This window comes from Pithys albifrons, chromosome 4 (assembly GCF_047495875.1).
Source record: "Pithys albifrons albifrons isolate INPA30051 chromosome 4, PitAlb_v1, whole genome shotgun sequence".
NCBI lineage: Eukaryota > Metazoa > Chordata > Aves > Passeriformes > Thamnophilidae > Pithys > Pithys albifrons.
This window is the reverse complement of record NC_092461.1, coordinates 81,113,598-81,125,864: the sequence shown is the minus strand read 5'-3', so window position 1 is coordinate 81,125,864 and position 12,267 is coordinate 81,113,598. Positions and strand designations below refer to the sequence as shown.

At 36.7% G+C, this 12,267-nt stretch overlaps 1 protein-coding gene across 13 annotated transcripts in view; it reads right to left on the bottom strand.

The window, feature by feature from the left end:
* Positions 1-12,267, bottom strand: part of PTPRM (protein tyrosine phosphatase receptor type M) — a 467,851-nt gene that overhangs the window by 218,852 nt on the left and 236,732 nt on the right. For all 13 annotated transcript variants that reach the window (XM_071554784.1, XM_071554787.1, XM_071554785.1 and 10 more), the window contains exon 8: positions 341-649. In XM_071554784.1, the coding sequence (XP_071410885.1) occupies positions 341-649 (309 nt within the window). The remainder of the gene's footprint in view (positions 1-340; positions 650-12,267) is intronic.

The following is a 12,267-nucleotide window of genomic DNA, read 5'->3' as shown; positions in this document are numbered from 1 at the left end:
ATGGAGAAACTAAAACCTCAAAAGCAAATAATTAATGCTGAGCATATCACTCAGCAGAAAAGCTTACATGGACAATCACCTAAATGTTCTTCAGACTGATACTGCAAGTTTAAAGTGGCTGAACAGTTCAAGTGTAAGTTAGGAGTTTAATGATGAAATCATTAAACTAGGTGTGATGTTATAGGTTATGTAAAAGATCATGGTATTAATGGAGCTCTACTCTCTTAACATTGATAAAGTTGCTGGAAAATCTCTTACATATTTTAGTGAAAGCAGAACATGTACTTATATAGAAAATTGCATTGACTATCAGGTCATACACAATTGTATGTAAACTCACCATCTTCATCAGTTTGCACTACAAGTTCTTGGCTTTCTTTTCGTCCTTCGGGATTCATTAATACTAATTTGATGCTGATATTCGTGTATGGTGATAGATTAGTAATTGTGTGCTGGGGATGTGAACTTTCTGTATCCCAGCTTACTTCTTCTCTCACTTGCTCTTGTCCTCCAGCCTGATAACGGTAATGGACTGTGAGATTGTACCGATGGCAACGTGTGACATTATATCCAAAGGGTTCCCAGCAAATAGTGATTTGTCTAGATTTGATCTCCACAACTTCTAGTTTTCGTGGTCCACGCATTGGATCTGCAAAATTACCAACATAATTCTGATGTGATTATTTATTCATATTATGATAGGAAGTAACATGAGAAATAAGGAGTTATACGGTTCTAAAATATGACATATAAGCAGAAATAAACATCCACTGCTTTATAGAATCATAGTGTAATAGAGGTACAGATCTCTGAAAAAAACATGGAAAAAAGTGAGAAAAGAGAGAGAAGTGTTTGATGAAAAATGAAGAGCGAACCAGTCCCTAAAAAGTTCTTATTCTTCAACTCAAACTGCTTGATACAGTTGAAGTGATACTTTTTTACCTATCTGTTGCTTGCAAAAAGTATGTCTAGCTTTTTGTATAAATTAATTTGTGTTAACATTTTACAGCAAAGCACTGCAAAAACAATTATCTAAAAAGAAAATGTAATTTCAGAGAAAACTTGCAAATACATGAAGATTTTCTTGCAGGACTGTTTATACAAAGGCTAGATGGTTCTTCAGCTATTTCTTAGTCATTTGTTTTTAGGTTAGACTAAATGCAATTACTCGATCTCTATTTGCCAAGGACATTAAGTTAATAATACAATTCCTTTAAAATAGTTCATAGGGTTTTTTTCAACAAAAGCATTAGTTGTTAATACTGCAAATGCCTCAACTCCTCGTAGTTGTTTAGCAAATAATCAAAAGAAGTAAGACAGAAAGCACATCAGTTGATATCCTACTGCATCTGTGCTTTCATAGAGATCTCCTAGTTGATAACCAGCCATCAATCACATCTGTCAAAATCCATATACAAGCACCAAAGGCTGTGGTTGATGAAGCTAAATTTTCTTCAATCCTACTGGTCCCAGCAACTGAGAGAGAAAAGTGAATTAAAATTTTCACCATATTACAGCAGAACCACTGACACATACCCTACATTTTCAAAACACTGTCATTAATAGAGCTATTACACATATTTAGCAATAATCTGGGGTTTTTCATATATGAGTTCTCAACAAGATTAAAGACAATGTCAGGTTTTATCCACTGCTTCACTAGTTAAACATTTAGAAGACTTTTAATGAGTTGGAAGCCTCTTATACATAAACAAATTAATATGCATCTTTCCTCTTTTATGTTTATTAATCAACATGTCTTCACTAGGAATGTTATAAACAATTTACACAGGATTTCATCTTTTTGCTTTTTAATATAATCCCTGCATACTTGAAATATTTGTTCGAAGATGCTATTCATCTTAACTCCTTGAAGAAAAGGTGTTAAGAAATTGCTTGTTCTAACATCTACAAAGCAGGGGGGTTTTTTTCCCTCTTTCATATCATCTAGCTTTTTTCTTTTTTTTTAAATTAATTTTCACTATCCAAGAACGCTGATCACCACTACAGAATATTTAGCATTTGGTGAAAAAATAGCAAAACAAAACAAATTGTAATCCTGGTCTCCTTTCTAATGATTTGACTGAGAGGAAAAAATGCCCCTACTAAGGATAAATCACTGTAGAGCCATTTATCTCCTTCCACACTCAGGCATCCCAGCTAAGAATTCTGGTGTTTGGGGGGTCTGTGATATTTTCTGTTTCTACAATTAAATCAATAGGAAGAAAACCTCAGGCACTTGCAAGTGTTAAGAGTTTCATATATCCCTAAACATTTACTTCTGTGTAGTTCAGACATAAATTTAATGGAAAATGAATTTGCTGGTTTTTTTTTGTTTGTTTCATTTCAGCTTCTAAGAATTTCTTCATTTAGGTGAGATGATAAATAGCAAAGGACATTTGATAGGTATTGTGTAACTGCAATGCTATCTGAATGCACTAAGTTGAACTAGAAAACCAACAAAATTGAGGTGACCCTGACATAGAACATTAAGCAATTGAACAAAGCTCCTGGCTGCAACAATATGGAACAGCTTGCTTAGTTCCATAGTAGGCACATCAGAAAATTCACAGGGGAGCTGAGAAATCATTTTATTAGAGACATAAAACTAATTCATAGCATTTTAAAACTGCAATCGAGTGGCTGTACAAAATATCTGGATCAAAACCTATCCAAGATTTTTGCCTAGGAGGAAGATTTTCTTATGTCATGTTACCTTAATAAAAAGTACAAGTTAGCCCTCTAGTTAAATCTTGAAGTCATTTCTGTGAGACTGACAGATACATTTTCACTTCCAACAAAACAGATAAAGGTAAAAAGAGATTAGATTGTAAAAGATGGAGACAACACAGCTTCTGTTGATATTCAAAGAATAAAGCTCATCAGACAAGGCAAATACCCTGGTCACTTTTGTTCTTGATTTGATTCTGTAATCTATAGCATCAGATAGTTACACAGCTCATATCTACTTTTCTTACCCCTCATTCAGATATTATCCAACTAATAGGGCCCTAACGTCGTTTGTTGCAAATGACTGTTTTGAGGTTGCTACACTTTTAACCAGATTTTAAAAAGGTTATGGTAACAATGGAATTTGGAGATTTAGAAAACATGTGCCTCAAAACAGACATGAAAATTAGCAGTTACTGCAACAAAAGATAGAAAAAGAAGTTTCCATTTGATCAAGTGTAGTGGATTTAGCCAAGCCAAAATTTATTTTCGCACCATAACCCTGCAGTGATGTGTTTCTGCACTGGTCGCTAGAGAAGTGTTGATAACAGACCCATGTTTTGGTTACTGGGAGGAGACACAGGTTAGGTCAGCTGACTTATCTCTACCAAGGAGGTATTCCATAGCACATGCCATCAACCCAGATACAGAAGAAAGAGGGGAGGAGTTGCTCACTCTCTCTGGTAATGGCTGCCTGCTGATGACCATTGCCATATGGTAGCTCTGCATCCTGGAGGAGTGATCACTCATTGCTGCTTGTGGGAAGTAGAGATTTACTGTTGGCTGTTACTTTTTATGTCTGTGTATACTGCTTTTACTTTGTTTCTTTTCTTTTCTGCATGAAATATAAACTGTCTCATAGTAACTACTCACGGTTTGTGGGGTTATTTTAATTTACTCTTCCCTCTGGGAAAGGGAGGGCTGGGATGACTGGATGGACACCCGGCATTCAGCCAAGGTGAATCCACCACATCAAGTCAGTACTGAATGTCTCTGGAGGTAAAAGTGCATATCCCAGAGGAAATATTTCATAGAATAGAATAATAGAATCATGAAGGTTGGAAGAGACCTTTACGATCACTAAATTCATCCATCTATGCAGCACTGCATCTATCTATCTATCTATCTATCTATCTATCTATCTATCTATCTATCTATCTATCTATCTATCTATCTATCTATCTACCCATCCATCCATCTATCCATCTATCCATCTATCTATCTATCCTGTAACTTGGTTCTGAGAACACAGTACCTCACTTCCAATACACTGGAAGGTATATGGTCTTAATCAGGAAGACGGCAGGATACTTGGGGAAAGAAAACTGTTAAACTGCACAAAAAGAATGACAGCTAATTACTATGATTTAAAAGGGAAAGCTGCATCAATTACTACTGCATGGTAACTTCATTTAGTTTGATTTTATTTTCCACGGGATCTTTTTAGCACTTTCCTACAGTGAGTTCCCAACTTTAAGTGATAAAGAAGGCATTCTGTAGAGATGCCACTATCGTGCCCATGAGACTTGCACTAACCATTCACGTGGTAGTGGAAGACTGTCATCCTAGCAATGGTCTGTTTTTGGTACCTTGCATCAGGTAAAGTAAGTGATAGCTACATAGAGAAGCGTCATTTCCCAGTGCTAAGCACAACTGAAATCACACTTTTGGAGAAGATGAATAAGGAAATTAACATGACACACCAACAGTATTACATACCACATATGCACTTCATACCACAGGAGCTATTTGCTGAACCTCTGCTTCCTCTTTACTTGATGAATGTCTACCTTCAGAGAGGTCATACAGCCACATCTCTCCATCCACTGCAGTTTTCTAAATGAACCCAGCTGCCGTTGCTCCTCAGTATTCCAGCTATTTTTCTTATGCCTCACTGGTAAAAATCATGATGCAAATGGAGAAAATAAGGCCTACCAATTCATAAGAGAAGAGGTTTTCCTCCCAAAGGAGCACACTGCCTGTCATGCCTGAAGCTTAGCCAGGCAGCTCTTACCAATTCCCTTGCTGGTGCCTGCAGCATTTTTCATACTGCTCTCCTTCTGCCAGTTTCAGCAGGGTATCAAGCAGTGAATTCTGATAGCAGCAGCTCTGACCTGAGGGACCAGCAAGACTGGTTCTAGCCCCTGGCACTTCAGCATCCCATTTAATCAGTGATCTTGGCTCCTTCTCTGCTCCACTCTGTTTTCCTGAGAATATGGAGCAGAGACTGACAGACAGGATCAATTTCCACTGCAGCTGCAATTCACAGCTCATTTCTCTGGAACTTCACACTTTACCTCTTACCACAAGTACAACGCTTTTGCAGAAACTCAATTTCAGAATCACAGAGACATTTAGATGTATTTTTAGCATCAAAACTCGAGTTTAGAATGAAAACTCAGACTGGAAGTTTGGTCTTTTCATCAAAGACTGCAGAGGCCTACTGAAATAAGAGACGAAGAAAGGAATGGCATGGTGATTTTCTGCCACTCTGTGATACTTCAGTAGCTGCAGACATAGAATATGTGTTAGATATTATCTGAAAGACATCTGAACAACAGCAGTTCAGAATTACTTCTTGTCTAGGCAAACTATTAGTGTGGTTTAGCTATGTAATAACTCTTGGGTCTTAAATTCGAGATTGAACTCTACTGTCCTTCCTCAGGAAGCAAGTGATAAACAGAACAAGAAAAGATACAAATTTAAGATGAAACCGAATCATTAGAGATTTAAGATAATTTCCACTACAATTTTTTTAAACACAATACCTAATCAATGCTAATTAAACGTAAAGACTTTTTCATAGATTGCCCAAGCAGTCTTGTCTAAATTACTTAACATCTCCTCACATCAATTCACTCTGAGTAAAGTGGCAGCCATCGCACTCTAGCATCAATATTCAACAGTGTCACACATAATTTCATGAAACCCTGCAAGGAACTTGCATACTACAGTGATGGAGACCATCTATAAGGGACCCAGCTGCTAACAAAGTAACAATATTTGCTTTGTTTCTAGAAAACAAATCTCCAGATTTGTGTAGACCTACAGTCAACATCAAACAAGAAAATAGGTAAAATAATTTACTTGTTTGTCTTGCCCTTTTTTGATTTGATTTGATATCAATCTACTCATGACTGCTAACAATTTGAGATTGTTTGCAAACTTGGTCAGACAGTTTTGTAGAAGATCACATTCAACTGTGAAGGAGTGGATTTTTATACCGTAATTATTTTTCACCCCAGTTTTTCAACAACAGATTGAACTTCAAAAAGAACCTTTCTTTGCTCAAGATACTACATAATCTATCAGATCTGATAACAGATCAAGATTTTTCGAATTCCAGTTTTCCAAAAACTACAGAGCCCAGTGAGAAAAGAAACAATGGGCAAGATTTTGGGTGGTACAATTTCACAGCTTTTTAACATATTTTTGTTTCAGTCTGATTTGTTAACACAAGGAACTCCTTTGTAGTTAGGATCAGAGGAAGAAAAGAAATACTTTATCCACGTGATTTTTCATACTCTTCATTATTTGGGTTACAAAAGAAAGGAATCAAACAAAGAGAAGGCAAATAAAGAAACAAAGGAACAAATGACTCGAGCAAAATCAAAATCCTAAAATAAGGTTGGTGGTGTGATTGTACTGCTGAGTCCAACTATTGTAAAGTGAAAACAAAGACTAAGTTGCCAGTGTGCATAAAACTGTTGAAGACCCAGAAATAACTCTTGGAGTAAAGAGAGGCACATTAGAAGTTGGTCATCCTACTCATCTAAGAACACAGCATGTTGAGGCAGCAAGCGAAAATGTTAAAAACCAGCAAAGAACAACTGTAAATTTGTGGAATCCCAGTTGCATATGAAGTATGTCTATTTCCTGGAAATCGAAAGCGATAGTTACTAAGAATATTCAGGTAAAAATAAGAGACCACAAAAGGGACCCAGCATCTCCTGGAAAAGAATCCAAATTATGGTATTTAAAATTCTTACCAATCCTTCATATTATTAACTAATAGTATTTCTGAAAGAATATGTTCCTAATTCTGCAAAACTAGATGCCTCCCACAGAAAAGCAGCACTTCCATCAGTCTTCCTGACACGTTAAAAAATATTCGGATGAAAGTCCTGCAGAGCTTCAGTGCTAATGAGAGAAAGAACTATGAGAGAGCAGCAACACTGAAATGGCAGTCACCTGCAATGCCACAGAGGAAGGAAGAATCAGTTATATATTTGTATATATAAAATACACTGAAAGCTAGGCTGTGCCTGTTTTCCTTTGAGCAAATTCTGGGAAAAAATGGCTTCTTTTTATTGTTTTTTTTTAATTATTCTTTTAAATTAATTCTTTTAATTATATTAATTTGTCTTCCACAGTGAAAATGCCAGTGAAAGAAGATGAACAGAAGGGTGTATATACCCTAAAGTTAGCATGCTAGCTTTGAGCAGTAGCCAGTGAGGAGCTCTTCTGCCCTCTTCCAAGTTATTGCAGCCTTAAGAGCATTGAGAAGCAGGAGTAAGTCTCCTGCACACATTTTCCCCAGCACCTTTAGTATCATGTTCAGCATCCACAGTGTTACAATGGAGAGAAGGTGTCAACAGGACAAGACTGAAAGAAAAAAACGACTTCTCAGGTGATACCAAAGGGGTTTTTGTTCTGATTTTCACATTTTGCAGATTTTAGGAACACAGTATTTGTAGATTTTTAGAGGGTTAATTTTTCTAACAGTTTAAGTTTAATGCCTTTCTATCACTACTCCTGTCCCAGAACAGGGAGCTCAAATTCCTTTAGTTAATTAATCTTGTTTAGACTCCTTTCCAAGGTAGAGTTGAAGGATATCAGAAGGCCTACAGAACGAAACATAAACACAGGTCAGAGTGACCCAGAAGTCGGAACTGGATGAACTCCAAGAGACCTTTGTGTGTCTGAGGAAGAAGAGCTGATGAAGACAGAGGGTCTTGACGCCCCCAGACCCAATTCCAGGGATTGGAACAAGAGTTGGACCAGGGATGGAAGCAGGGCTGGACTGAGAAATGTGTAAAGCAACGATTGGAGGGATCTTATTATAAAAGCCATGGAAACAAGAACTGGAACACATGCATGTCACCATGTATTCCTGTGGGCTGTAGGCCCTGTGTTATTAAAGGACCTTTACTTTTTATCTTACCCTACACTAATGTGGCTCGAAGTCCTGTTTTTGGGGGGAGGGGTCATTCACGGCATCACAGGGAAACCTCACCACAGATAAGTCTTCTCTCTCTGGACTAAACCACTCCCCAGCATCTAAGAATTGGAAGATGTCTACTGGGTAAAAGATAAAAGCTGGCACCTCCCAAAATACTGCTGTTAAGATTGTAGCTAACACTATTCTTCAGTGTGGAACTACATGCAAGACTGTGCTTCCACTGATTTTGCTTTACCATATACTTTGGAAGTATTATGTAGTTAAACCTTATGTATCTATGCGAGGTATGACAACCGCCTATCTCCTTGTTTATAGCAAAAGAAACTGAAGCTCAAAAGAAATTGATTATCTGCTGAAGGTTACGAAGCATCAGCACAAGCTGTGGAATCCTAATTCTCAGTCTGATTTCTAAACCATTAGAACACAGCACTGAACAGAGTTTTTTCTGTACTTTGTGGCCAGAAGTGGTTACTTTCAACATGCAGGAGCTCAGAAAACAATAAAAGAGACACTTACAGTTCACAGCAGTAAAATGAACAGGCCAAGTTCTTATAATTAGCCACTTTGAATCCTCACTCACTTCACAAATTCAAATGAGAGATATAGTAGAGGTCTACTTTTTCCAGGAAGGATCATAAGTACTAAGATCAGTTTATCATTAGGAGAATTTTTTTCTGTGATATTTCTAGATGAAACACAAGCTAAAATATTGGAATTCTTGGGAGAGAACCACAATATTTGGCTAATTATAGAAGATTGATTGCAAGCAACTTCTAATAAGCATCCAAGGCATCAGCTCATTTCTTAAAAAATAAGTACAGCTGTTTCTTGAAACCATATCAGGCAATGGATTGAAGAATTTAGTAATGCATTATTACAAGCACTGCATGTAGAACATGAATGAGTGATAGAATCCTGCATGAGATAGTTTCCTTAACCTTTTATCCCCTGTTCTCCACTTTGTAGCTACATATATTTCATGAGGACTACTTCATCAGGCTGACACTCAGTTGCAAAATGTATTGGTCTAATCATCAATAACAACCTTTTAATCTTCAACTGAATTCTTTTGAAGTTAGTACCATTTTTGACTGTTGGTTTCCATACAGTATTTTCTTTCACGAGAGAGCTGATATAAACTTTTCACTTTATAGTAAAATCTAATTTACACCAATGGAAACTGAATCTAGTATTTCTTTATGTCTCATTTTATAGGAATGAGTGAGACATTTAAATTGTAATACATTTAAATAAGGCATGAAAGAAAAACATCATTAGATATATTTTTGTCAAATTACCTACCTGACATGATTACTCCTCCACAATCAAAATCAGATTTTAAGTATGAATGATACAAACAAGATTACATTCCAAATCTGCAACAGAGATTTTAGTTGGTTGTTTAAAATGACATACCTAGCTATTCAGTAATCACTTTATAATAACCCCTTTCATTTCTAAATCTTCTTAGCCATCAGCCACTAGTGAGGAAAATGCTGGTTTTTACAACTACACATTAGTTTTACATTTCATGACAAGCTAATTCTACAGAGTTTGAAGACAGACAAGCATGTATTCTTAAGGTTTTCTCTCTTTTGCATGAAGGAAGCACATATCTAACTGAGAAATGAAAAATAAAGAGTAGAGACATATACTTTTCACTTCACACATATGGCAGTGACAATTTATCCCAATTTCACCCTGGGAACTTCCATGAATATGTAAACCAAGAAGAATTAAAAGGTGATGACAAGTAACTCTCAGAAGAATTACTGTGGTAAGACAGCAAATAAAGTGCCTATTTCTGGTAGATGTTACCTTTGGTAGATACTTGGATCACAACAAGCTTTGAGAAAAATTAAGGCCAAACATCCTATGTTGCATATACTGCCCCTCTCAATTGAATCAATCACAGCCATCTAACCTTTTTACTGAGTTATCACATGACTGCTTCACAGTGTCGTTTTTGTCCTTTGTCTATCACTCCTCCATCAGATGTTAACAAAGCACATGTCATTATCTCCTGATCTGACACAGTGACACACTTAGGCAGACATGTACCTGCACACCTGTGGCACCCTTCAGAAGTTGGCACAGACATCCAGACAATTTATACAGTACACAGACCAGATACTGCTCATATTTGAGAAGACACATGCAACACAAGGGCAGGTCTGAGGAACTGCTTTTGTGGTCACCTGACATACCTCCTTCACACAGTTATCACACCATGGACTTGTGGTCACTGAACATGAAATCACCTGGTAATACAGGGTCTATACATAAACTTTCAGAAATACTAAAGAAGGGTGCAGGTTGTTGGCTCATAATCAAGTGTATTAATGAGAACAACAGACACAATTTGACCATATACCATCAACAGGGAAAATGGCATTAACGTAACATACCCTTTTCTACTCACTGGTCAAAAACTGGGAACTCAGGAGAACAGTATAAATATTGAAAAGTTCTAGTGTGAGGGAAAAATCCACTCTAGCCCATTTTCCTGGAAATGGCTGGATAACATCTATGGCATTGTAGTATGGCAAACCATTCTCTTTATACACTAATGCAGTACATGTATTCTTTACAGTGGCTCAATCACCTCCTGATTGTGACTAATATTAATGGCAAAATATGCACTGTTGCTCTGCTGCATGACACATTAGCATGCTCAAACTCATTACATTTTATGGTACAGCTGCTTGAGTTATCCCTGAAGTCAACTGGAGAAAAGATAAACCATTGTGTAAATTAGTGAAGGTTTCAGTTGTTCAATACCTGCCCTGAAAGTACAAGTCCAGAGACTGTTTATTATGTTGCACAAAGAATAAATGGGCAATGCTGTTTCATAGATCAGTCAGAGTAAGATGTAGCAGGGTGTTCTGGTTATCACTGTGGGCTATTGCCACTGACAAATCACATTAATTCAGAGCTGTTATGTACAGCAGTAGTAGCTAAATTGGGGATTGAAAACAGGCGTCTACTGAAACTAGATGACAAGACAACATGGTTATATAAATCTACGTAAAAGAGAAAATGCCACCAATCAATGTTATTCATCGAGAAAGAGTATTTACCATTCTTTCTAAACTGACATGTGCAATCAGCCTTAACCAAATGATATAGTGAGATCAGTTTTGACAAATAATCTCAAATGCATAAACCTGATAAATGAATTAGATTCTTTGTAGCAACTGGTAAAAGAAACTTTGAACTTATATACATGTCAAAGGGGAACAGAAATATTCTGTCTTCTCACTCACTGTTATGTGCTAACCACTAATAACATGCAAGTACAATATTAAATGAGAGGTAAGTAGTATAAAATTGAGAAGACCATCTGTTTAATTTGGGACAAGACCCATTTCCCAAAAGAATCTCCTATGCAATTGCCACTCAGTGTTGACATGGTATTTAACTTTCCTCATGTTAGGTCCATCCTTAGGGCTTTTCCTGAAGCTCCACACAAACCTTAGGAGTTACTAGCTACTGAGTAAATTAAGATGTTTTTACACCCACAGTCTAAACTACCATCTTTGTCCTTGCTACTCTCAGTAACTAATAAATTGGGCTTCAATATCAGCTCCAACATTCAGTTATGCACAATAGCTTTATATACTAATGTACTTGAAAAATACGTATATTATATTAAGTGTATACACTGTTCACTTATTGACTGAATATATTCAGCCTTTTTTTTCCTGTTATATCACAATATCTAGAAAAATTCTTCAAGAACCCTCTCAGATTCCTCCCTCTCTCATAGATTTCTGGGAATTTTCCTGTGACAGATTAAGAAGTTATTTGCCACCACTCTTCTCTCCTATGCTGCTCCCTGTAAATAGTGCAAACATGAGAAACTATGCTTGCTGATGAAGGGAAATTATACTGTATTATGAAACACAGAGGAAACAAGCCCATCCATTTTAACAAGGAAAGAAATTGGCAGTGGGGGAGAAAGGAGAAGAGCTGGGAAAAAGGGCTGTACTGGATGGTAAACTGTTTCAAAGTCAATTCTTTTACCTTGTAAGATTTAACATAGTCCTAAGATTCTCAGAAAATTGTATATACGTAGGAATTTATTATCTTCCTCAATACAGAAATACATGATCTATGGATAAAAACAGTAGGGATAAAAGAATACAAGCATGGAAAAAGGAAGAAAATAAACATGCTTTTGTGCAACAGATTACTTAAGCCTGTGTTGTTTATTTCCTTTAAGCCATGCTTTATTTCCACACATGATCTTGAGCTTGTGAGCTTTCTCTAGTCATAAAGATTAATCATTTATCAGTACTACACTTCCCTGTGTTGCCTCCAGCATGCCCTGCTTTAATCACTACAGGTCACCT